Here is a 23,740-nt window from a genome sequence, read left to right as displayed (position 1 = left end):
GTCATACAGAGTGAAGTCAGTCAGAAAGAGAAAAACAAATACCATATGCTAACACATATATATTGAATCTAAAAAATAAAAATAAAGGTTCTGAAGAACTTAGGGGCAGGACAGGAATAAAGATGCAGACGTAGAGAATGTACTTGAGGACAGGGGGAAGGAGAAGGGTAAGCTGGGACGAAGTGAGAGAGTGGCATGGACATATATACACTACGAAACGTAAAATAGATAGCTAGTGGGAAGCTGCTGCATAGCACAGGGAGATCAGCTCGGTGCTTTGTAACCATCTAGAGGGGTGGGATAGGGAGGGTGGGAGGTAGGGAGACGCAAGAGGGAGGGGATACGGGGATATATGTATACATATAGCTGATTTAGTTTGTTATACATCAGAAAATAAGACAACATCGTAAAGCAATTATACTCCAAAAAAGATGTAAACTCATTCGTCTGTCTTGCAAAAAAAAAAAAGCACATCAGCAGAGACAAGGGGACAATGAGAATGCAGTAACGGAAGTCAAAGGGGCAGAAAGTTTTGAGATGGAGGAAGAGGCCAGAAATGTTAAGAGGGCAAGTAGCATGAAAACTGAAGGGAGGTCATGAGAACTGGAGCTAGGTCATAGGATTTGGCAGCGAGGACACCACTGGTGCCCTGTGGAAGGTCCATTTCAGGGGGCATGTTTTCCCAGGGGATCATTACGGGACTGTCCCGGGGCAGACTCCCAGGCTAAACTCCAAGCGGAGGCTGCCCTGCAATCAGTACCTGGTAGGGTGTGGGCAGAGTACCCAGAGCCCATCAGTCCCAGGACCCTCATCCACCCTGATCCTTGGTTCCTTAAGTGCCTAATTCCCTCGAAATAACGGCCTATCCTGGGATCCCAGCTGACACATTTTCATAATTTTAAATCAGAGGACTCCAGATGATTCTGTTTCATTGTTGAATTAGAGATCTCTGTCCTTTTACCCTGAAATCGTCTTTGACTCCTCTTCCCCCTCCTCCTCCATGTTTCGTTGGTCACCAGTCTTCGTGGCTCTTCCTCTGCTGTCCTAGGACTCCGCTTTCTGACAGCTGCAGAAACCACTTGCTAGCTGGCCTCCTCCCTGTCTTTGTTCTCTGCCCCTTGCATCTGCCCTGCGCGCTGATGTCAGACTTGTGGCCGTTACTTACCGTCTGCTAAATAAAGTCTGAACTCTGTTCTCAGATGAAGAACTGTCTTGATTTGGCCACAGTCTTCCTTTCCAGCTGTATCTCCCATGTCTTCTCTGGACTTGTGCTCCAGCCTATAAACCAACTTAAATTTCCACCAGATGCTCCTTGGACTTTTCCACCACATACCTTTATTCCTATCACTTTCTAGAAGCCTTCCTCTGTCACTTCTGGTCAAAAGCGCACACCACCAGTTTGTCCCCGCCGACCTCTCTGAGGGTCTTTCCCACCTCCCCAGACCTGTGACAGTTGATTTGGCTCCTGGGCTACAGGTGACATGCTGTATTACCCTCCCAAGCCTTAAGGTTTCTGAGGACATGTGTTCTTTACACATCCTACAGTGCCTTCAAGTTCATGGTCACTACTAAGTAAATGTTGACCAGATGAGTGCACTGAGGAACAATAGGATCTTTTCAAGTTGCTTAGGCCTCCTGAGGTTCAAGGGCCTTTTTGTAAATATTTATTAAATAATTAATTCACAGAGCCATGTTCCTTTCTTCATCCCACTGTTTTCTGTTGACCTCCCCACTTGCCATTGTTCTCAATAGTTAAGAGAGTCCCTTTGAATTGGACCCATTGTCTCAGTTTAAGAGAATGCAGACAAATGGAGAAAATTAGGGCTCCATCTCACCCATGAGGTGAGCACCTATGAAGATAAAATTAGGAAAAAAGCATTTATTCTCAAGAGTCCCCCCACCCATTAGACGCCTGTCTATTTTCTCTTTGCCTCAGTTGACTCCATCTGCTTTTTTTCTTTTTTGTTTTCTTCTCAGTAATGTGGCAGGCAATGGACAAGGGCTGGGAAAACATATTTTAGAGTATCTACAGCCTCCTCCACGATCAGGGAGAGAGGGAAAGTCTAGGGCAAGCAGCCAGATCTCCTGGGCAGCATGCCTGAATCACCACCGCCTGAACACACAGACGAATACTTAGACCCATAGACATGCAAACACTATCCCTCCTCCCCTGCCTGCAAGTGCAGTGGCATAAATAAATGAGCCATCTTAAGTGAAAGAAGCAGATAGGGAAACAGCAAGATCGGTTTTCAAGTCCAAAAGGTTAGTCACCTTGTAACGAGATAGTCTTGCGTAGAGATTGTTCTAACTTTGGGACCAGTTTGAGGCATTTCAACATTTAGTTTTCACTTGCTGTCTGAGCCTGTTACCAACAAAACTGTAAAGGGAAGAAACCCTTTAAATTCACAAAGGGTTTGCTAACATAACATACACATGAGCTTAGAGTCATTTAAAAGAAGCAACGAATTCTAACAAGGAAGCCAAGTATTTCCCAATTCTAGAATTTTTTTTAGTAACTTTCATATTCAATTGTAAGTTTCGGGAGACAGGGAACACTAGACGGTGTCAGGCACATGGTAAGTTCACGCTGTGTGTGCTGACTGGTTGATTACAGAATCCTGTGAATTCATGGCTCCAATGAGTAGAGTAGGATCATCCATCTGAAATGATGAAGGATGAGGTGAGGTCGGATCTTTCATGGGGAGTGATGTGCTGTGACAGATTCAAGCTATAGTGTCCCTGATAGGCTTAGGTGCCCCTGAGAGGGACATGGACTAAAGATGGTAGAAGTCAGCCCCACAGATTTCTTCCACAGCTCTTTGGTGGCTGGTTATGTAATTGATCATCATGGGATATGAGAATAAGCCAGCCTAAAGTTTAGCACTTCTCATTCAGGAGGTAACAAGCAGAGCAAAGGATACAGGGTTTAAAATGTGCCCAGACAGATCTGAGCAAAGGAAACCAGGACTGGATATAAGGCAGTGGTTCTGATGAGTACTTTAGTAATTCAGATGTTAGTGACTTCGATTGAGATAACTAATTGTTAGACCTGCTTGGCCATTTAAAAACAACCATATGAAGTTGAATTTTTCCCATTCAAAATAAAGAATTATTTAATACAGGCCTCTGTAAAATAACACCGTTGGTTAGTTGAATTTTAATGAGTTCTATTAAATAAGTGACAAAGCCCTTTTTTACTGGCACTCAGGGACTTCTGGTATTACAGGATTAAAACACAACTGAACTCAGTACATGTGTCAAACTTACTTATGAAATGAAATTAATTATTCCAGCAGTGATCCAACCATAAGGTGTGTGATGTTTTCTGGAGGTCAAGAACAATTTTAAGAAGTTGCCAAGAGGATGCTTTTTAGGTGGCCAAGGGGAAGAGTCTGAACAGAACTCTGACCTTAAGAATGCAGTCATTCCCAACTTACAAGCAGATCGTGTTCGGAAAATGTTTGACTGTAGATGACATTTTGGAACTCGAACTTCATTTCTCCAGAGAGAAGGCAACACAAGTAGAAGCTGTGAGCCTAGTGGCTGTCAATAAAGGAGGTGGGTTGGAGTGCCCCAGTGAGAGAGGAACCTACACATCCTCAGCTCTCCAGACAGGGGCAAGAGTCCTTGACGTTTCCTGAGGTGCCAGGACAGGCCACTCATGGGAAAAGTGTGCAGTTCTTTGAGTAAGATGCGAATGAGACTCAGTTCTATCTCTGCTGCCTTTGAGCTGTTCGTCTTTGGGCAAGTTACCTCTCTTAACCTGTTTTCTCATCTGCAACAGGAAAAATGACACCAACCTACAACGCAAGTTTCCTCCCTCCCTCCCTCCTTCCCTCCCTCCCTCCTTCCCTCCCTCTCTCTCTCTCTCTCTCTCTCTCTTTCTTTCTTAAGGTACATACAATGCACCTCTAGCCTTAATCCTCTTCAGTCAATCAATTAACCACATCTGATCGTTTTTACCTCTTAAATCTCTCTGGAATGTTTCCATTTCCCTCCACCTCCCCTGCACTACCCTAGATGGAGCCACACCATCTCTCTGACCACAGGACCTTGTAAATGTGCCCCTGTCTCTCCTCCCTGGACATTCGGCTACGGGGTGTCCCTGCTGCCATTACTGTTCACCTCTCAACCATTGCTGACAGGGTAAGAGCTCTTCAGAGCTTTTTAAAATGCAGATCTGATCCCCTGGGTTCCAGCTTAAAATCATCCAATGGCTTCTCATTGCGCTTTGGGTAAAACCCAAACTCCTTAACTTGAATTTCAAAACCCTGCGTTATGTGACCCCTGCCACCTCCTCCATCCTCATTCATAAGGTCCTTCCCTCCAACTCCACTTGGCTGCTATGCTAACTTGTTGAGGTCCCTTCAGAGCGCCATACGTGCTCCCTCCTTCGTGCCCAGCCATGAAACAGGTGGTCCCCTTGCCTTGGAGCACTCCCCTCTCCGTGCCCCCCTCCTTCCCCTGGCGAGCTCCTGCTCATCCTCAGGATCTGACTTCACTACCTCTTACCCCCTCTGTAGGGTGCAGGCCAGTCTTGACCCCATAGGTTGTTAGCATTCCAACAGCAACATGCAGTACTTGCCCTCTCAGAGTACTCTGCTGTGATTACTAGCTGAATCGTGTGATTTCCCTGCAGGTTAGAAGGCCGGTGCAGTAGGGAAGGTGGCGGTAAAGAGTGCAGAGGTTTCGGCCTCCACCCTGTATTCGCTGGTCAAGTTGCTTATCATCTTTATGCCTCCTCATCTATAAAATAATACTGCTTGCCTCACAGAGTTATCCTGACAGTTAAATGAGATGATGTGTGTGTGTGTGTGTGTGTGTGTGTGTGTGTGTGTGTGTGTATGTGTATATGCATATACGTGTATATATTGGGTTGGCCAAAAAGTTCATTCGGGTTTTCCTGTAAGATGTTCCGGAAAACTCAAATGAACTTTTTGGCCAACCCAGTATATCAATATAAAAGGTTTAAATGCGTTCACTAGTCCATAGAAAGTAAGTCTTCAATAAACTGAGATGCACGCGTAATGAATACTTAGTAAACGCAAGCTTTTTGTTGTTGCTTTGTTTTGTTTTGTTTTTTAAGCTGAGTATTGCTACGGCTGTTTTCCTGGGAGTGCACTTTCTCTTTTTCTTTATGTTCCATTGGCTTGGTAAGATTAGAGTCCCAAAAGTAAAACTGCGAGTACTGTGTTTGCTTTCCCATTTGCTCATTTTTTCCCAGTCTGCGTAGCCTGTAGGAGTGATGTAAAGACATAAAGTGATGTAGAAAGTGGGCAAAGAAAATATTATGTTCACAAAGCCTGTTCTCCGGTCAACTCCTAGGGGATCCCCTGCCTTATTAGTTGTGGAGTCTGCCTCTGCCCACAGTTCTTTAGTCCTTGCCTGTTTCAGAGCCCTTCCTACGAGAGGCACTGGCGGGGCAGTGCAGTGCCAGGAGGCCCAGGCATCAGGCTCATTCAACAAAGACAGGACCATAGAATGCAAGCAAATTAAAGCACTCTCAGTGCTTCCTACTTCAATCTGCCCAAAAAAGCCAAAAAAATAGGTGTGTGCGTGTGTGTGCATGTGTGTGTTTTAGATGGAGTCACCAAATACATTTCAAAGGCAACACACAAATTAGTGCAGCATGAGTTCTGTGACATTTGGTAAAGGTCTTTGGAGAAGATGACAAAACCAGGAGTTTCCCAGTTCCATGGCCCCTAAGGTTTGGTGCAAACACTGTGTGTGAAAAATCACCAAACATGTACCTCACCACTGAATGTTGTGAGGGTCGACTTATTACCCCTGTTACCTGGTAGTCTCCAGGCTTTAGAAGAGTTCTTGTCACTTTGATTTTTTAGATGAGTCATGGGGTTTGTTGCCCCCAGAGGCACTCCGTTATGATTCAGGGTAAAGCCCTGAAAGGACTCGGCTTCCGGGAGTTAGGGGTGGGGTGAGGGCCGCAGTGGTTCCGCGTTGGCATGAGGCTGAATTGACACCTTTGATGTAGCCTAAGACAGAACCCGCACCTCCCACTGCTGCTAGGAAGACGTCAGCCTTACGCAGAAAAGGCATCTGCTGAGGAATCCTGCATCTCATTCAGCCTGCTCTGGGAGCAGCCTTAGCCCTCATTAACTAGTCCAACCGCCTCCCTCCTCCTCTGCGGTGCTGGGCTTAGTGCTAAGAAGGGATTTCGCCTCTCGCTCTTGTCAGGTTAGGCACTAAGGCTGTGTCCATGTTAGAACTCATAGAAGGTAAGTTAAATGCATGATCCCTCTCCCTCACGGAAAGGTGTTTATTTTGCGCCCTGGAGGATATTTGCGTCTCATTGCTAATCCTACTTCGTTGGCTGTGGATGTAAAACATGTAAACATGTTGACATTTTTACAGGCAAAATAGTGGCGATCTGATACATCTTTACAGAGTCATGTCTTTAAGTGTTTTATCAATTCTTAGAGGTGGCTGTTACTCAGAGAAAAGAATGGCTTACATGAGTTCTGTGGCTTTGATTCCTTTTAGGGATAATGTTTAAAAGTCTTGAGAGTCAGGGTGATTCTCGTGATGTAAACCTATTAAAAAGCAGCTTTTATTTTCGACAGCAGTACAGACTACCTGTGAGGGGTTCCTGAGTGTGCCAGTTACTCTGTCTTGCTGGAGGCAGGTCCTTCTGAGTTAGGCTGGGGGATGTATAGGGCACAAGTGGATGTGGGAACTTCTAGAAGTGAGTTCTTAACTCTAAAAAGACAGTGATCTGTTTTCACAAGTCACTGGGACTATCACTTGTGAGCTGTGCTAATATTTACTCTCACTGGGTTGTACTGGGAAGCTAAACTAAAGAAGGAAGCATGAAGTCCATTGAAAATGTCTCAGAACCGCATGCCTAAAATCTCCGTGGGCACAGTTAAGAGCATCATTCATAAATTCATCAGGAAAGTTGTGCAAAGTACATTATTATTCTTTTTAATGTAACCTGCTGCTATATTCAACACTGGATTAACAAAGCAGTGAATTTCTGAAGAAGGTTTCTCCCAGAAGCTATTTTTCAGGACTATAGATAAAAAGGTATCTGGAATTTTAGCAAATGTCCCTCTTTAATTGTTTGTTGCTCTGAGAAGATGATTTGTTGTGAGAATTCTTTAATAAGCCACTTTTTCTCTCTGTGATTCTCTGTGCTTCTAGTTAATGGAACCCCTGGTAGTCAGCTCTCTACTCCGCGCTCGGGCAAGTCTCCAAGCCCATCACCCACCAGCCCTGGAAGCCTGCGGAAGCAGAGGGTAAGGAAATGAGCAAGCTCCTTGTTTAAGACCTGTCCATGTCTCGGTGCAGATGGCACAGGTGCCAGCAAATAGCCCTCTCATATGATAGCGCTGCTTGTCTCTAAGGAAGAACCAGGCGAGGGTAGGAGGTGACCGACCTTGGGTCACTTATTACGGCTGTGGTTTCTCTTAGCTAGGACTCGGGGCTTTAAATGTCCCTGTGAACTTGTCCTGATCTTAATTCCAGGAAGAATAGACAGTTGACTGCTTCACTTTGAAATACCTCACTCTTTTTGTCTCGAGTGCGCAAAGACGTTAATGGCGCTGGATTGTAAGCTTCCTTAGCTGAAATGAGTTTCATTAGAGACATCATCACTGGTCACCAGCCTTCCTTAAGAAGGAAAAGGAAAAGTGCCTGGATTGGAGGTGGGCGGGCCCTGGTGGGAGTTGCTTGAGGGCAAAGGATGGTGGTCCAGAGCCCCTGAGGGTTTGTGCTGCAGAGATGGTTGCATGTGACCTGTGTTTTTGTGAATGAAACCCACACGGAGCACCTTCTCTTTCATCATGACCTGCATTTATCTTTGAGCTTCTTGTGTAATAATGGAGAAGTTGATTGAGCTTGGAGACCAAAGTCAAAAAAGTTACCGGGAACAGTGGTCGTTTTCTCTATGCTAAGGAAGGGGGTGGGATTAACTTTTCTTTCAGGATGGAAGAACTGCTGTTTGGAACCCCTCACAACCTCTGCGGTTTGTCTTTTCCAGTAAGACCAAGGCAAGAATCAAAGGAGTGGGACGGGAGGAGGGGCACGGTACAGTGGAGGCACCATTGTCCTGATTTCACAGGCAAGGTGCGGAGGGAGGTGTGCTCTAGGTTTCAGGGTGCTGCTCCCTGAACGTTGTAAGAAGCTAGGGCTCTTTGGCAGCTTTTGAACTCAAAGATTGGATTCATGAATTTCATTTCTTGTACTGTGTGCTTTAAAATGAGACTTTATGTTCCTTACATTTAAACTGCCGCCAAGAGGGAAGCTCCTCTTGGCCAGCCTCCTGCCGAGGTTGTGTCCACACACCCTCTACAGGGGTGGGGGGGTGAGTGAGGCAGCCCCCAGTCCCCTTTGGAGCCTGGCCTGCCACTTAGCAGGTTGTGCTGTCCCGCTCCACTGAACCTCCTGGCATCAGGTCCAGCTGGTTTTGATTACTGGATGAGGCCTGGAGCTGGGCACCAGCTCCTCCACTAAATGGCTGTGTTATCTTTGATAAGTCTGTTATCCTCTCCCGGCTTCAGTCAAAACAAAACAAAATAAAAGGCTCTTTCCAGATAGAAAACCCAGTAATGAGACTCCAGTTCCAGCTGAGTGTTTTCACTATGGTTTCTTCATGGCCACAGTCTAATCTGGCATTTTAAAGTACAGGAATCATTAGTGAACTACTAGAAGAATGGGCGAAGTTCATTTAATCTCCTAAATGTCTGTGGCTGAGTGGAGGAAGGGCTAGTGGAGTGAGTGACGCTTTTCTTATAAATGTTACCCAGTGAGGCCCCCATCTGTAGAGGCGGCCATTAGAAATAGGGCAGACTGGGACTTCCCTGGTGGTCCAGTGGTTAAGACTTTGCTTTCCAATGCAGGGGGTAAAGGTTCGATCCCTGGTTGGGGAATTAAGGTCCCACATGCCATGTGGCCAAAAAACCAAAACATAAAAGAGGCAATATTGTAACAAATTCAATAAAGCTTTAAAAAAAAAAAAGAAAAAGAAAAAGGACAGATAGGGCCCTCTTACATAGAATATCTCTCTTTTGAGGTGTGTACTTTGGAGACTACACCTGGCATAGAAATCCCTCTGCATCCTTTGGGCTAATTAAATTAGATTCAGGATTTAGCTCATGCTTCGTTGTTGAGATTAGATTAGAATGAGTGAGACTCCCTGCTACAGATCTGAGCTTCCCTCCTGCTGGCTTATGGTGGAGACTTCCATCTTGGGGGGAATGTAAAGCGCTTGGCTCAACTGTCCCTTTGTTGTCAGAATGAGGCTAGAATTTGCTTCTTCTGCCCTCTGCATTCCCTGCTTCACTATGACTTTGTCCAACTGAGGCAGAAGATTTCCATCCAGCTCCCGGCAGCTGTGTGGCCAATGGCTTATGTAATTAACACTGCCAGCGCTTGGGAAATGATTATAAGGGATGGTTCTCTTGTAGATTCTTCATTTTGTCATTTAAACTACCAGTGCAAGCTCCGTACTTGACAAGGAAAAACAATCTCGTTTGTTTTAAGGAGACAAAAGGTTTATCATCATCTGAAAACATTTATTAAACACATGTTGTGAGCAGAGCACCAGATAGTTTAGAGATGGTTCAGTTTCCAGGCTTTTGAATTGAGGCCGTAAATGAACATCCTCCATCCATGTACCATGTCAATGAGTAGAAACATTCCCAGCTGCTTTAGTGAGAGGAGCTTTCATCTTGGTGTGGAGGCAACTGCATCAAATAATCCCTCCCAGTTAAAATGAGCCTAGAATATCCCTAAAAACTGATCCTGTTTCAAATTTGGTTAATATTCTTCTCAAATGGCTATACTCCTATGCAGGAAATACTGAAATAAGTGAAAGATGGCAAGTGCTAAAAGAAGACACTTCAAAGAATAAATTAACTCTTTTTATTGCAAATTGGAAAACAGTAGCTACTTCTCTTTTTCTTTCTGTGTTGCCTAGCAACATGGCCAGGAAAATGAGTGGGCTGCCTCTCCCTGCAACACACACTCACACTTCCTACCTCATTTTGAAACACAGGAATATAAGCTGCTTTTTTTTTTTTTTTTAAGGAATATTGAGACATTTGACCGCTTCTTCACAAACAAGAAAATCTATATTTTTATTTATGTTAATTATGATCGTTTAATCAGCTTTTTTCCTTCCCTTAATATTATATTTTTGTTACCTCTTTTGGTATTTTAGAATAGTCCTATACAATAGGAGTCTGCATGCCAGATATTTTTCTTCTTGAAAGCGCTGATGGCAGTGTACCAAGCAACCGCCCTATTTTGCCAAAACACTGTTATTTAAATTGCTGTCTAGAAGCGTTTGGTCACAGATGCAGATCCGGGAGGATCTTTTCCATCCATGAACTTTCTGGGGTCCCATTTCTTAATACATCAGGAAGAAAAGTGTTGCATTGTGTAGGTCGAATGAAGCCCCCCCATGATACTCCCACATGGCTGACTTTTGTAGATTATCTGATCAGTCAGATGATGTGAAGAGTGGGTGGTTCAAAACAGAAAAGAAGCCAGGATTCTAGACACTCTGCAGATATGAGCTCGTTGCCTGGTGACCAACAGGGCTATCTCATAGCAGAAAAGGTTGGAGCGAAGAAGAGGGAAGGTGATGGGTGAGCTAGCGGTTGGGGAACCAGGAAAAACACTGGGAAGGGAGCAGGGAGGTCAAGTTCGCATCCTTTCTGTCTTCCAAACATACCATTTTGAAAAGGCAATGTTTATTGGGTGTATGCAGGGTGCAAATGCAGCCCTTGAGTTGCTGCTCTGGGACCAGAATTTGCTGAATGCCAGCTGGGACTCCTAATAAATTATTGCCTGAGGTAAAGCACGTTCCTCTTCTACCCAGAATGGGAAGGAAATGTTCAAGGAAGAATTGCCTAGATACATAGTAGCAGAGTTGGTGTTGACAGACCTCAGGGGCTGTAGAACCCAACTGGACACAAAGGAAGGCAAAAGCTTATGAGCAGATCAAGCCAATAGGGCAGAATAAGCACCCTTTTCATCTATTTAGATGGTTTCACGATCTTTCCTCTTATCCAAATTTGACGACTCTAAAGGGTTCAATGACATCAGAAACCAAGGATGCCCATTCAGTGTTGTCCCACGCCTAAGAGAGCCACAGGGCATCTAAGAAAGCCAAGTAAACAAATCTATACTGCCCTTCATCTTACAGGACCTGTATCGCCCCCTCTCTTCGGATGATTTGGATTCAGTAGGAGACTCAGTGTAAAAGAGACAATGGAGCAGTGTATATGGTTTGTGGTTGGGTGAAGGTTTCACGTTTCCTAAGCAAAAGCCTAACAGCAAAATACGCAAAAGAGTTTTGCATACCTTGAAATTATGAAGCCTAAATCATATAAAAGGAAATATCCAGGCATTTTATATTAATCCTTGAAAGAGATATTTTTTTATATCTCCCACGTTGATTTGACCGAGGGAGCTTGAACACAGACTGGCTCACGTGGCGAGGTTTTTGTGCCAGGCCTGGCTGTAGATGAATTTCATTTATGGGCCCGATCTTAGTTTCAGAACATGCTAATGGTGTAGCAAGACAGTCATAATTTCTGTAGATGGGGTTTTCATTTTGATCATAAGTAAACACATGGATACAAATTTTCTGTACAATTCTGTACAGATTTTCTGGCTGAGCAGATTAAAATGCCACTAGCAGACATTTTTTCTTAAAGTTAGAGTCTTCTTAAACTTTACATTGCTGATTTTAAAGTTCTTTTATTGCAAAATAATCAAAATATTCAAGTAGGGTTCTTCTTCTTCCTAGACAATATTCAGAGCTACTTGTCATTTTGTAGGTTAGTATAGGTGAGGAAAAACACCCATGTCAAAGACATATCTCATGAAGACTCTCTTGGTAAGCATAGGAACTTTCCTAATTTTTGTTGTAAAAAGTAAATTTTACACTTTAAACTTATCTTTCATTGAAAACAGCGTAAGTATAGCTTAAACATGAAGACTTTGTTCAATGGCATTGCTATAAATTATATAATTCCTCTCTCCAACCATATATATAATTTTTCAAATATGTAAATGCTGAAGCTAGGAAGCTTTTTTTTTAAAACATACAGACCTAAAAAATTGTGTCTGGACTTATTCCAAAAAACCAATTGGAAAAGCAAAATTCTTTTAAATGGTACTACATAAATCAGGTCCCAAATATCCAAATCTCTACTCGGATAAATCCTGGATCTTACTGGTATTTTGGAAATTTTCATATGCAAAACTCCTTTGTGTTGAACTATGTTAGTCTATGATTATAACCTGTTGTTAAACATTAACCTACTAATTCTGCTTTCCTAGTCCTCTGTTTAAAAATTATAGTCAGCTTTGCTTAAACATAAAACAATTATTTTTAATCTGAATGTTAAGAACTAATTTAATGTGTATGGTCTATTGTATTTAAGCCATACCCTAGTGATCATTTAGTTTTACTAGTTCAAACACTAACAATTTAAGACTTGTGTAGCATGGTTTTGATATTTTACAGGCTTGACATATCTCAGTAGGTGATAAATTAAAAATGTATGATGCCACTTGGAGGCTTTTACTTGGGGTTCTTTTTTCAAATTTTACTTGAAGATTGAATTTAAAAACAAAATGTTTGATTCAAAATGGAGAGAATTTCAGTTGTCACATACTGTTTTAAATGTTATCCATTTATCTCCTTGATAAATTGCTCAACTATCAAATTTTACCATCTGGTTTATAGTTACATATGTTACTATCTCACTTTCCAAGTGAATAAAATATTCCAACCATAAGAAGGAGACGAAAAAAAACAGTACAGGCAACCTAACAGCATTTGAAAACTTAGCCTTATAAAAATTAGTGCCTCATTATCCTGTCTGTTGCAGAGAAAGACACTTCTCTGGCAGGTTATTTGAGAACTGCAAACTGAACCATTCCATCTTGAAAGAACAGTTCATAATACCTGTTCCAGACTTCAGATTTTAAAACTGTTTCCAATAGAAATGAACAGAGACTCCTGCTGAGATCAAAAGGCTGCTTTGTTTTAGCTGAAACAGTAAACATCTGTGAGGTTGCCTATGCTGGTGTCTGTTCTAGTTATGTCTTTGTAAGATGCATTACTTAATACAGTTGAGTCCATAAAAGATTAGTATGTATTTGACTGAACTGTCAAAAATGCAAAGAAAGCAGTGGAACAGTTAACCTAAATCTGGTGGGGTCAGATGGTCCAGAACAAAAAATAAATTCCGATAATTTTAACTTCCCTGAACTGTCAGTCTTATGGACAACTACTGCTTAGAAAGGTCCAATAAACGCTATTTGTTCTGGGTAAGTGGCAGATATTGCCAATTGATATGAAGCCCAGGGCTTTGTTTAGACATGGCAAAAAGAAACTGGACTTGTACTAATTGCCGATAGATATCATGGCCAACTTGCCATTCAAGCAGTTCCGAGGGAAATGCTATTCCACAGCATTTAATCTTTTGAACATATGACTTTTATTAAACGACTGTTCAGGGGCAATATATATCATTTACTTTTGAAACTAAAATCCCTCAGAGATTGAAACAGCACACCATTTATAGACTTTGAGATCTCTTCCTGCGCAGAGCATAATTCCATTACACTAAAGCAGAAATTAAAAAAAAAAAATCCTTAGCAACAAACCAGAAGTTTTCAGTTTATTGGTGGAACTGAATTGATGATTTATAGGCACTTAAGATTTACTTACTTATAGAATTCTTTAAAAAAAAAATGAGACACCGAATTTTTAAATTGTTCTACTGGGCAGAAGAGACCTCCAGCAAAAGCAATGCATTGTTGTCCTCATGGTCGACCTTAAATGTTCTGTGAAGACATTGCACTCTAGGAAAAATTTGATCATTGGCGCTTACATTTTCACTGATACAATAAACATATCCCTGCTTTCAGCATTTTAGAAATGCAAAACCTAATTATATATCAAGTATAAACTTCAGTGTGAACTCAAAAGACTGGTTCTGAAAGCCACGTGATTTCTTTCTTCTTTGTCTTGCTTAATTACGTGGGGTGGGGCAGGAGTTCCCAAAGTTTTCATACTGTCATAGACTTTTGAGATGTGGCAGGTCCACACCCATTGACACACATCCCTGTGTTCGTATATTGGCTCGTCTAAACGTTAAAAAAAATCAAATACTATCTTCTAAAAACATTTTGAACCAGAATTCATGTGCCACATGTGTTCCCTGTGTTAACCAGCAGGGGTATTTTGGTTGCATCCACTGCAGATCTGTACATGATTTTTTTTTTTCATTTAAAAATAATGAAATCTGAAAGCCACATTTCTTAATACAAATGAATGAATATATAGAATAATATCCCTAAAATATAATTCCATATATTTTAGCTATTGGACTACTAAATTTTTCATATGTGGCCATATATCTACCCAGGTGTGTAGGTGTTTATGTAAATTTGCAGGGCTCAGTGTGTATATGGGTGTGCTTATGTAAGTATTTGTGTATGTTTATAGACCGTAAATAGTAGAGTATGGTATTTGTGACACAGCCTTATAAGTTACTGGCTCTTGTGGAATTGTATGTAAAACCTTTCATGTCATAAATCATTACCCATGACATATTAATTGAGGCATATTTATTTAACTTCAAAAGTAGTTTGCAAAAAAAAAAAAAGTTTGCTAAACTAGTATGGCAAAACGGTTCGAAATAATAGGCAGATGTACTGATTTATTTTAAACAATTTGGAATCCAGTTAAACAAAAATTTCAAATTCAGATAAATCCAATATTGTGTTAACTATTAAATATAAGCATACGTTAATGCTTATATTGTTATGTCCTGATATTCTATTATTAAAATGATTATATACTATCACTGATGTTTCTCTAATGTGTATGACATGTGGTGATAGTCAGTATTCACTAAAAAAAGGAAGTATTGATTTATAGGGTCGTGAGTAGGTGAGTAATTATATTGAAACATAAATCGAAGAGAATCCAAACTGTGTTTGTTTTTAAGTAAATTGAATTGCAAAGCCAGATGAACTGTAAGGCAGTTTTGTATGTTCTTTCAAAACACGATTCTAAAGTATTGATGTATTTTAAGTAGTAACCCTACTATACTTTCTGTATGTGTGTAACAAATATACACACTCCTGAAAATGTTAATTGAATGAATATATTGGGAATGAACTTTTTGGCCAACCCAATACTATATATACATACATTTCCTATTTATGCGTATTTGCATTAGCCTGGCTAGCATCTCTAACTGTGCATGTCAGTGACAATGATATCCCACAGAATTATAGTGTGAAAATTAGAGATATATTGAATTCGAAATACCAATTGCCTGATGCAGTTTGTTATACTGTCAGCTGAAAAATATTTGTAACTTTGTGCCTGTAATGCATGTGGAAAAGATAGGAAATCTGAGGCCCTAGCTGTAATTTTTCAGGGTGCATGATATATAGTGTCTTTAAAATGTGGTTCATTTTAGTAAAGACGATGGATAAATTCCAAGATAGTATAAATGATGCATGTAATACATGGGTGTTTGTTTTATATATGGCCACAAAATGGTTTTGAAGCCAGGGTAGTAGGTATCTGAAAGGTCATAGGCAAAGAACTATGAAAGTTAATTTTCTTGTGATGTGTTTCTTTGAGTTTATATTCATCAACAAGCAAGGAATTGGGTTTATTTGTTCTAAGGACATTTTACTTTGAAATACACTATGAATGTTGTAAATTTGGATAAAATTTTTGTAGAGAGGTTGACATACTTCCTGCTTACAGTTTGAGTTGCTCGGATGTGTATTTTCTTAAAAAAAGCATTTGGTGTTAAAATGTTTTAAACAGCAACATGTTTTTAAAATCCATCAGGTGAGGCCATCAGCAGAGTTTTACAGGGAGAAATGATGAAATGTTTCATTGACCTACCCAATTTTGAAAGTTCCATCACTTTGTACTGTGGCTTCACTGTAAAATGTTGTACCTTGTGTTTCACACTGGACCATGTTATTCCCCTCAAAGTTAATGTTGTGACACTTAACCACCTTAAAAATAACTATAATAAACAGGAAAAACCACCTATGTTGTTCAGTGAGTTTCTTTCAGAAAACTTGATAAGTAGACATTGAAATTGAAATGACTGTGTGGGGTAAGGGTTACATTCATAATCATATTTATGGTGTTTTATGATGTAATTAGCATCAGCAGATGATACCTGAGATACTGCAGAATGACATCGCATGACATCCAAAGTATGAAATACTGACAATAACAATGAAATAAGACTATTTGATGAAGAATTCTGTTTTAGTTGGTTATATTAAAATCATTAATACACTTTCCTCTCAGGGTTGCATTAATGGTGACTATGTCAAACAAATTGGCAACTGGTTGAAAAAAAGAAATTTTACCCATAGTAACTTCCTCCTGGGCATGAAGGCATTTTTCCCGAGGTCATCTAATTTGCAGGGGGAAAAAAATGTGCATGTGTATATAGGTGCATGTGTGTGTATGAAAGGTATTTTAAAAGCGCTAAATAAATAAATATATCATAAAATAGCTATAATAACAAACTTGATTACCCAACTTTAATATAGAACAAAAATCCATAATCTGTTTCATTCTTAATATGGTATATAAGGGAGAATAGAAAATTCTACTGGCCTAGTTAGAAAAAAATTTTTTACATTAAAATTATTATAGAAGTCTAAAATTCTGGTTTTTTAAATCTAACATTTTTACTAGGTTCATATTAACCTTAAAATTATAGTTTGCTTTAATTGGTTCTCTTGTTATTTCCATGATAACCTAAATATAGTCAGTACGTAAAGCAATAATGGTACAGCTGGAAGGGATGTTTACAAATTTATAAAATTCCAAATTGTGCTTCTACTTTCTGAATATAATAGACTTCAAAGTGAAATGGAGCAGGTGCCTGAAAGAGTAGTGCTGGGAATCCAAATTGAGGAGTAAATCATGGAGAGAATTATTTTACTGAGAGGAGATTCCCCTTCCAAACTATGATTTCACAGCGAGGAACTCCTAAGAGGAGACCTGGTGCCCACCAAGACAAATGGTTGAGATTCTAAATGTACAGATCCTGGCTTTAAGTGAGCATAGTGACTAGACGGTAGCAGCAAAGCAGACTGCCCCATACAACAGAGTCATCACTAAATGTGTTTATTTTTGATATCTTGGCTCCGTGGTTTCACTAACATAGATTTAATGCCAGCATTCCCATTTTCATTTTCTCTTCCTCTAAGTAAGCCTATTTTATGAATGACAGTTCTACAGTCCTTTTAAAACTTTGACCAAATGTTTATAACTTTTTACGCATTTCAGTATTCATTCTGAGTTATGCACGTGTTTGCTATGCTGTAAACTTTAGATTATGCATGCTATGGAGAATGCAGACAAGGGAATTTGGAAAAAGGAATTACTTTTGTGCCTCGTTTCAAGTAATGGAGCCTTATTAGTTATTGTAGATTGATGTCATCAACTTATTGTTCTCTACCCACTTGGAAAGTAAATGAATGTATGTTTTTTCTATATACACAGAGTCCCTTGGATTTCAAGCTCTCTACACAGAGGTTATGATTTAATTTTGTTATATGAGATCATCTTTAGACATTCTATAGGCCTCAAGTCAGGATCACCAAGACAATTATTTGAGCTTGTTAAATATTTGTTGGTTGTGTTTCCTTTATAAAATTGATCCAGTTGATTTCTAAATTCTTTTACTGCCATTTTCCAAAAAAAAAAAAAAATGTTAACAAAGTAATAACTGCATGCCAAGACAGAATGTGAAGTGGAAACAATGTAATTATCTAGACAAAGCTAAAGTTATCTGGTGAGATTTTTCTACCTTGATTACATCAGTTGGATCAATTGGATATTTTTGTAGTCATTGTTCCGTGTGGACCCCAGCTGAGTGCCATTAATACAAATGGCAGGAGGAACTCGTACCGTTTATGTTCGAAATGAACTGTTTTTTACTACATAGTCATCAGATACATCTTGGTAAAATGTGGTTAGAACTGTTATGTCAGCTTTCTCACTTACTTCAAAAAAGTGTGACATGTTCTCCATCTGTTACATGATCCAAAGCTAAATAGCTACACTTAGGATGTGTTCTTACTTAGGCCAGTGCTTTTATGAAGGTGTGCCATAAAAGCATCCAGGTGCCAGCAACCTGTCCACCTGGTTCCCATTAAATCTGCCTGGAAGCGATGACATTTCAAATGTCAGAATATCTCTTAGAGCAGCTAATTGCATTAAATTCTAAAATAACTATGTTTTGCACTGTACACCCATATGCCTTAGAATTCGCATACTGACTGAAGCAAACACAAAATCTTATCATCATGTATCCTATAAAATGGTTTATCTTCTCCGAAAAACCAAATAAGTAAATTGATTTCATTTATAAGCATGCAAAAATATAAGTGGGCCTTTTAGCTTCTGTAGGTCACAGATAAAGGCTGATTCATCTCATTGGGTTAATTCTAAAGAACAAGAACCTACACATTTTCCCTTAAGTATTTTCAAAATCCTTCAATCAGACTTGCGGGCAATAATCAAAATGTTCCCACACTGTCTAAGGTAGTATATTTAGGAGTAGTAACCAGGGTACTCAAAGGGCTGTGGTGATTACTGAATGACTTCAACTGGGAGAGACAGCAAAAATGTTAAGTGACGAAATCAGAATGCAAAAATAACGGGCTGGAAGGATATGAATGTAATAAATATGACATTAACATGAGTAAATGAGAAGTCTTAGACTTGATCCAAAACACCAGCCTCTCAAATACAGAATAAGGATATCTAACACACTGTGAGCTCAGTGCAGGCTTAAAAGTTAATGTTGTTACTATTAAGCCAATACGATCTTAAAGTGCACTAATATTCTATTCACAAGGAAGAAAGCTCTACCCTTCTCTCTCTGTGCTGGTCAGGGCGCACCTAGAATATTGCATTTGTTTTGAGCACCAGCATTAATCAGAGAAATCGACAACTGGAGGGTCAAGGGGTCATGGGGCCCTGTCTGATGACTGACAACCCAGAAAACTGGGATTATCGAAACTGAAAAAGAGAAGACACAGAGGGACCAAGTATCTCTTTCCAAATATCGGAAACATTGTCCTATTGGGAAATGCACTGTACTGGGTGGCTCCAGAGGTGAGAGCTAAGAACAACAAATGGGAAATGTAGAGGGGCATCATTTGAACATAACTTAGGGAAGAACTTTCTTTGCCTCATTAACAATTAGGGGGCTGCCTTAGGAAGTAATGTGTTCAGTATTGGAGGTGTTTGGACAGAGGCCATTTGACCACATGCCTGGGATTTTTGTAGGGGCATTTGGTCTCTCAGTGGAAGTAGGGTAGAACAGGTAATATTTAAGGTCCATTTCAGTCCCTGAAATTCGCTGAATCCATGAATGGTCATTGTCTTGGAAAAGTGTATAATGTTAACTGTCTTACTTCTTTGGGGAAAAGAAGAGATAACACCGTTAGAAATTTAATACATTTATTTTACGCTATTTGAGCATAGTAAATAAAATGAGAACTTTCCATTTTCAGAGTACCGTGTTTGTAATTAAATGTTTTTCTCTTACAATAGTCTGTTACCTTCAGACAGTATGAAATTTGAAATGACTTGGAGTATGTTTTCAAACCTAAAGTTGAAAATAAGCAATTTTAAACATAAGCAGACTTGTGTTAACCCTACTTTTTTTTTTTTTTTTTTTTTTTTAACCAGAGCCTTAAAAACTTTAGGGGTTTTCTGTTCATAAGGCAGAGAAAAACACAGCTGGAACTATGGCCAGCTTTCAGGGCATCAGACATTTGGTGGCACTATTGAAAATGCAATTCATTAGTTGATAAGGCAGTTTAGTGAATAATATCCAGCAAGTTTATTAAACATTACAGTTTAAAAGATGTTTTCATATTATTTGGGTCAGAATTCTGTATTGTCTGATGTTCTTATTAAAAGAAAAAGATTTTGGAATTGAGTCCACAAGTCGTGGACATCTTTGCTAGGAAATATGCTACTAGTCTATTAATTTGAATGCTTGATTCTGAAAGAATGTGTCTTTGTATTCTAAAATCTAAAACGCCATATGACAGGACAGCACCTGCCATCCCAAACCACAGTGTGTCTGCATTATTAAACACCATTTGTGATGCTGCTGGAAGAAATTCAAGGATCAGAAGGCCCAGAAGAAAAAGTCTACATTTTAGACATTTCCTTACTGCTTTTCTGCTTGGAACACTGTTTGTCTACAGCACAAGCAATGACACAAGGGATAAAAGATCTCCCTGTTCTGGAAAACACACACCTTCCCCTCAAATGCGGTAGCGTTAATGTTTCTTTTCTCCAGACCTCGACATCATAAATCTGCCTTGTCTCAGCCATGTATTCCGATATTATAAATATCAGGTTTTCACAAACAAACATCCGTAAAAGTCAGCAGAGCACACTTAGAGGCTCATACATTTATTTATAGTGCCTTCGACAGAGTTGGTTATGACAACACAGTTAGTGTCCCAGCAAGAAAATCTGTTTCAGGGTCGCAATCTGAATCCTTTCTGGCCTGCCACAGGACAAATGCGTGCTTCTGGTCACAAAGGGAGTTTGAATGAGAGAGGATGGAAACAGCTCAAGTCACCAGGCTGATGGATTGGGGGATTATTACAATACTGGAAAATAAAAGGCACGTCCCACAGACTAGGTGACCTTCAGGCATGTGGTGTACTAGAGTAACCACAAAACTTCTAGGAAGTCCTATGAGGAAGCAGATGCATCAATGCCATGAATTTAACTTTTATTCCCATCGTGTCACCTGTCAGCTTTGATGAACTCGTCCCATGGAACGTGGTCATCTTAGCGCACCCAGGAGAATGTGCTATGGCAGTTGACTCAAATGGCGCTGCAGTGACTGAAGTAGCGTCTGCCCGATTATCTTCATCCTTTGGGTGAAAACTAAAATCTTTGAATTTCCTGATACTGTTGGGCATGATGACAGTACGTAACACTTCTCTTCCTCCTTACTTTGTGCACAGTTAAGGCTGGATGGAATGGGGAGGAGGTTGAAGGGAGACAGGTAAGCAGAGCAGAAGTGGGTCAACTTTGCTTCTCGCCACCTCTTCATTATTAATTCAACTACAGATGCTCTCTCCCTTCTCTCTGCTCCACAGACAGCCGGCCCCATGAGCCAATGCCGCCCCTCACTGCCTCCAGGCTCCCATCAGGCCAACCAAGTGGATAAACCCAGGCAAACAGAAGGAGGATCTTTTAGGACAAGCTGTGTCCACTATTTAGAAATAGCACTGAAATGTGCAGATTGTTTTCTCAGGGAATAGATAGAGGAATGGATAGATTCATTGTTAAAGTACTGCCTCGTGGCTGATCACAGTATTAAAAATTTGCTATTGTTTCATCCTCTGAGCTTTGTAATATAGTTGTTACCCTGTTTGCTCTCATGGGTCTTGGGTCCAAATACACCCAAAATTTACAAAGGAATCACAGGCTTAGGCTTTCAGTTCTATCTTTGCCTCAGGAATACAAGTAATAATAAGTAAATGTTTCTTGCTATGTAACATTTAATGTATCAATAACTTGCTTAGCGCTTATGCCTTTATCTCAAAGTGGAATTAAGAAACCCACGCTTTAACCTTTCTCCAAGGGTGTAGCAAAGCTGAATATTTTTTAAAGGATATTCCATAAAAAACAAACTGAAGAAAAATTTTTTCTATGGTAAGAATAGAAAAAAAAAAGAGATCAGAATGATCCCTTATCTGAACTGAAGGCTGTTTGCAGATAAGAGTGTGGAAGAGTGAGGTGAGATACCTCAAATCTGCCAGACCTAAACAGGGAGCAAAAAGGATGCTAATTTTGAGAGAAAGAAATAAAAAGTCATGGAACATCCAAACGGACAGTGATGAGCCTGGCTCAGTTGACGCCATCTGTTGTTGGGTAATAGGGTGAGCGGAGAGGTAGTCCTCACTGAATAGTCTAAGAACCTCCCTTTCCGAGTGTTAAGACCAGTTTCTCCCTGGTGGTGGGTACAGTTACCTCCCGAGATTCTGGGCTGGGCACAGCACCTGGAGACTCGGGTTGTGGGACCGAGGATTTTTATTCTCTGTTTCTGTTTCCCCCCAGAGCTCTCAGCATGGCGGCTCCTCCACTTCACTCGCATCCACCAAAGTCTGCAGCTCGATGGATGAGAACGACGGACCTGGAGAAGGTGGTGAGCTTTGGACTTAGTGTCTGAGGAGAAGGCTCAGCCTGTACTTGGGCAGAGGATGGGCTGGCTAAATTTCCACCCACCAGGAAACTGTCCCTTCTCCAGCAGGATGAGCCTGAAGCAGCTTCAGAGGCTCACAGCAAGGGGGTGGGATTGCACGTGGCTCCCACCAGGGACGGTATCTACCCTCTGGGGCCAGGAAGAGGGAGTTAGCCTAACGTGGAGACGGTTCCCATCCTCTGAAGGTATAAGCAACCTAACAAGGCCAGCTGTTGCCCACTTTGCAGATAAAAGGGGGTAGTTGTTACTTTTGTTGTTCCAAACTCTGTTCACTTTTGGAACAAGAGAGACATCTTTACTCTTTTGCTTGACTGTGATAGCCCTGCAGAGGTACTCTTAACTTAAGTGAAGTCAAAATGTGAAAATCTGGCTTTACAGAAAGAATGAATTGACGGCAATTGCAAAAATATTCTTTGGACCTTAAGTGAATTCACTTCAGAAAGTGGTGAGATGGCGGGGATTCCAGAATAGACTTTTTTGCTAACTCCCGGATTGTTTTAGATAAGCTTCTTCTGCTCTCCACATCTCAGTTTTTCTTCTATGAAATGGAGATTGTAATATATGCCCGTTTCCTCCCTGGGGGTGATTATCAGGCTCAAATCAATTATGAGCAAGTATTTAGAAACTAAAGTATCAAACTGATATGATCAGGCCACTGTTACAGAATCAGCACCCCTTATTTGTTTTAAATAATATGATTTAATTTTCCAATAAAGTACCATTTGGGGGAAACACTTTTATTATGTTATGTGAGATACCTGACTTACCCAAGGATTATTATGGGTATTATTTCCTGACTACCGTGCAATTTTGGTATTTCCAGAAGTATGAAATTCAGCCATCCAGAAGCCTCTTTTGTTCCAATGTGTTTTATTTACCTAATGAAATGAAATGGTCCTTGACGGAGCCTTTTTGGCTAAGTCTTCTTAGCCAAAAGCCTAAACGATACATTTTTATCAATAGTCAGGAAAAAAATCCCAAGCCGTGTGCTCCAGATGGGTGCCCAGTGGAAGGAAGGATGGAAGTACCTCCCTGCATTTCCCATCTGAAGCCAGGGTTGCCTCTGACAGCTAAGGATGGTTACTTTTACCATCTGTGTAGTAAAGAGCCTTAAGACCGCGTCATCCGAGAGATATTTTGTAAATTCGGGTGCTTTGCAGTGGATCTGAAACTTCTCCAACCATTTTCTGTCATAACCATGGGCTAGACAAAAATCCCCAGGCTGAATCTTTCAAACGGAGGCAAAATTGTGGCTTCTTTGGGGTGAGATGGAGGGGGGTGGGGGGGAATGGAGGTAAGTCTCCAGGTCTCGCTTTATTCCGGAGACCACTGAGATAGCTTCTAGTGGGTTAAACGTAAAATGTCACCGGTAAAGAGGTGAAGAGGTTGCACAAATGACGAGGACAAAAGCAGCAGCAGCAGATGTCCTACATTTGTACACGCTTTCC

The 23,740-nt window shown here is 40.6% G+C and overlaps 1 protein-coding gene across 4 annotated transcripts in view; it reads left to right on the top strand.

Moving 5' to 3' along the window:
• DCLK1 (doublecortin like kinase 1) overlaps nt 1-23,740 on the top strand; it is a 334,804-nt gene that overhangs the window by 250,340 nt on the left and 60,724 nt on the right. For 2 of the 4 annotated variants that reach the window (XM_028497941.1, XM_024125852.3), the window contains exons 6-7: nt 7,162-7,256; nt 22,148-22,235. In XM_028497941.1, coding sequence (XP_028353742.1) covers nt 7,162-7,256; nt 22,148-22,235 — 183 coding nt within the window. Of the gene's footprint in view, nt 1-7,161; nt 7,257-11,170; nt 16,061-22,147; nt 22,236-23,740 lie in introns of those variants that run through there. The other 2 variants (XM_028497940.2, XM_024125851.2) reach the window with 2 other exon arrangements.

This window comes from Physeter macrocephalus, chromosome 13, assembly GCF_002837175.3.
Source record: "Physeter macrocephalus isolate SW-GA chromosome 13, ASM283717v5, whole genome shotgun sequence".
Classification (NCBI taxonomy): Eukaryota; Metazoa; Chordata; class Mammalia; order Artiodactyla; family Physeteridae; genus Physeter; species Physeter macrocephalus.
This window is presented reverse-complemented; position numbering and strand designations above follow the sequence as displayed.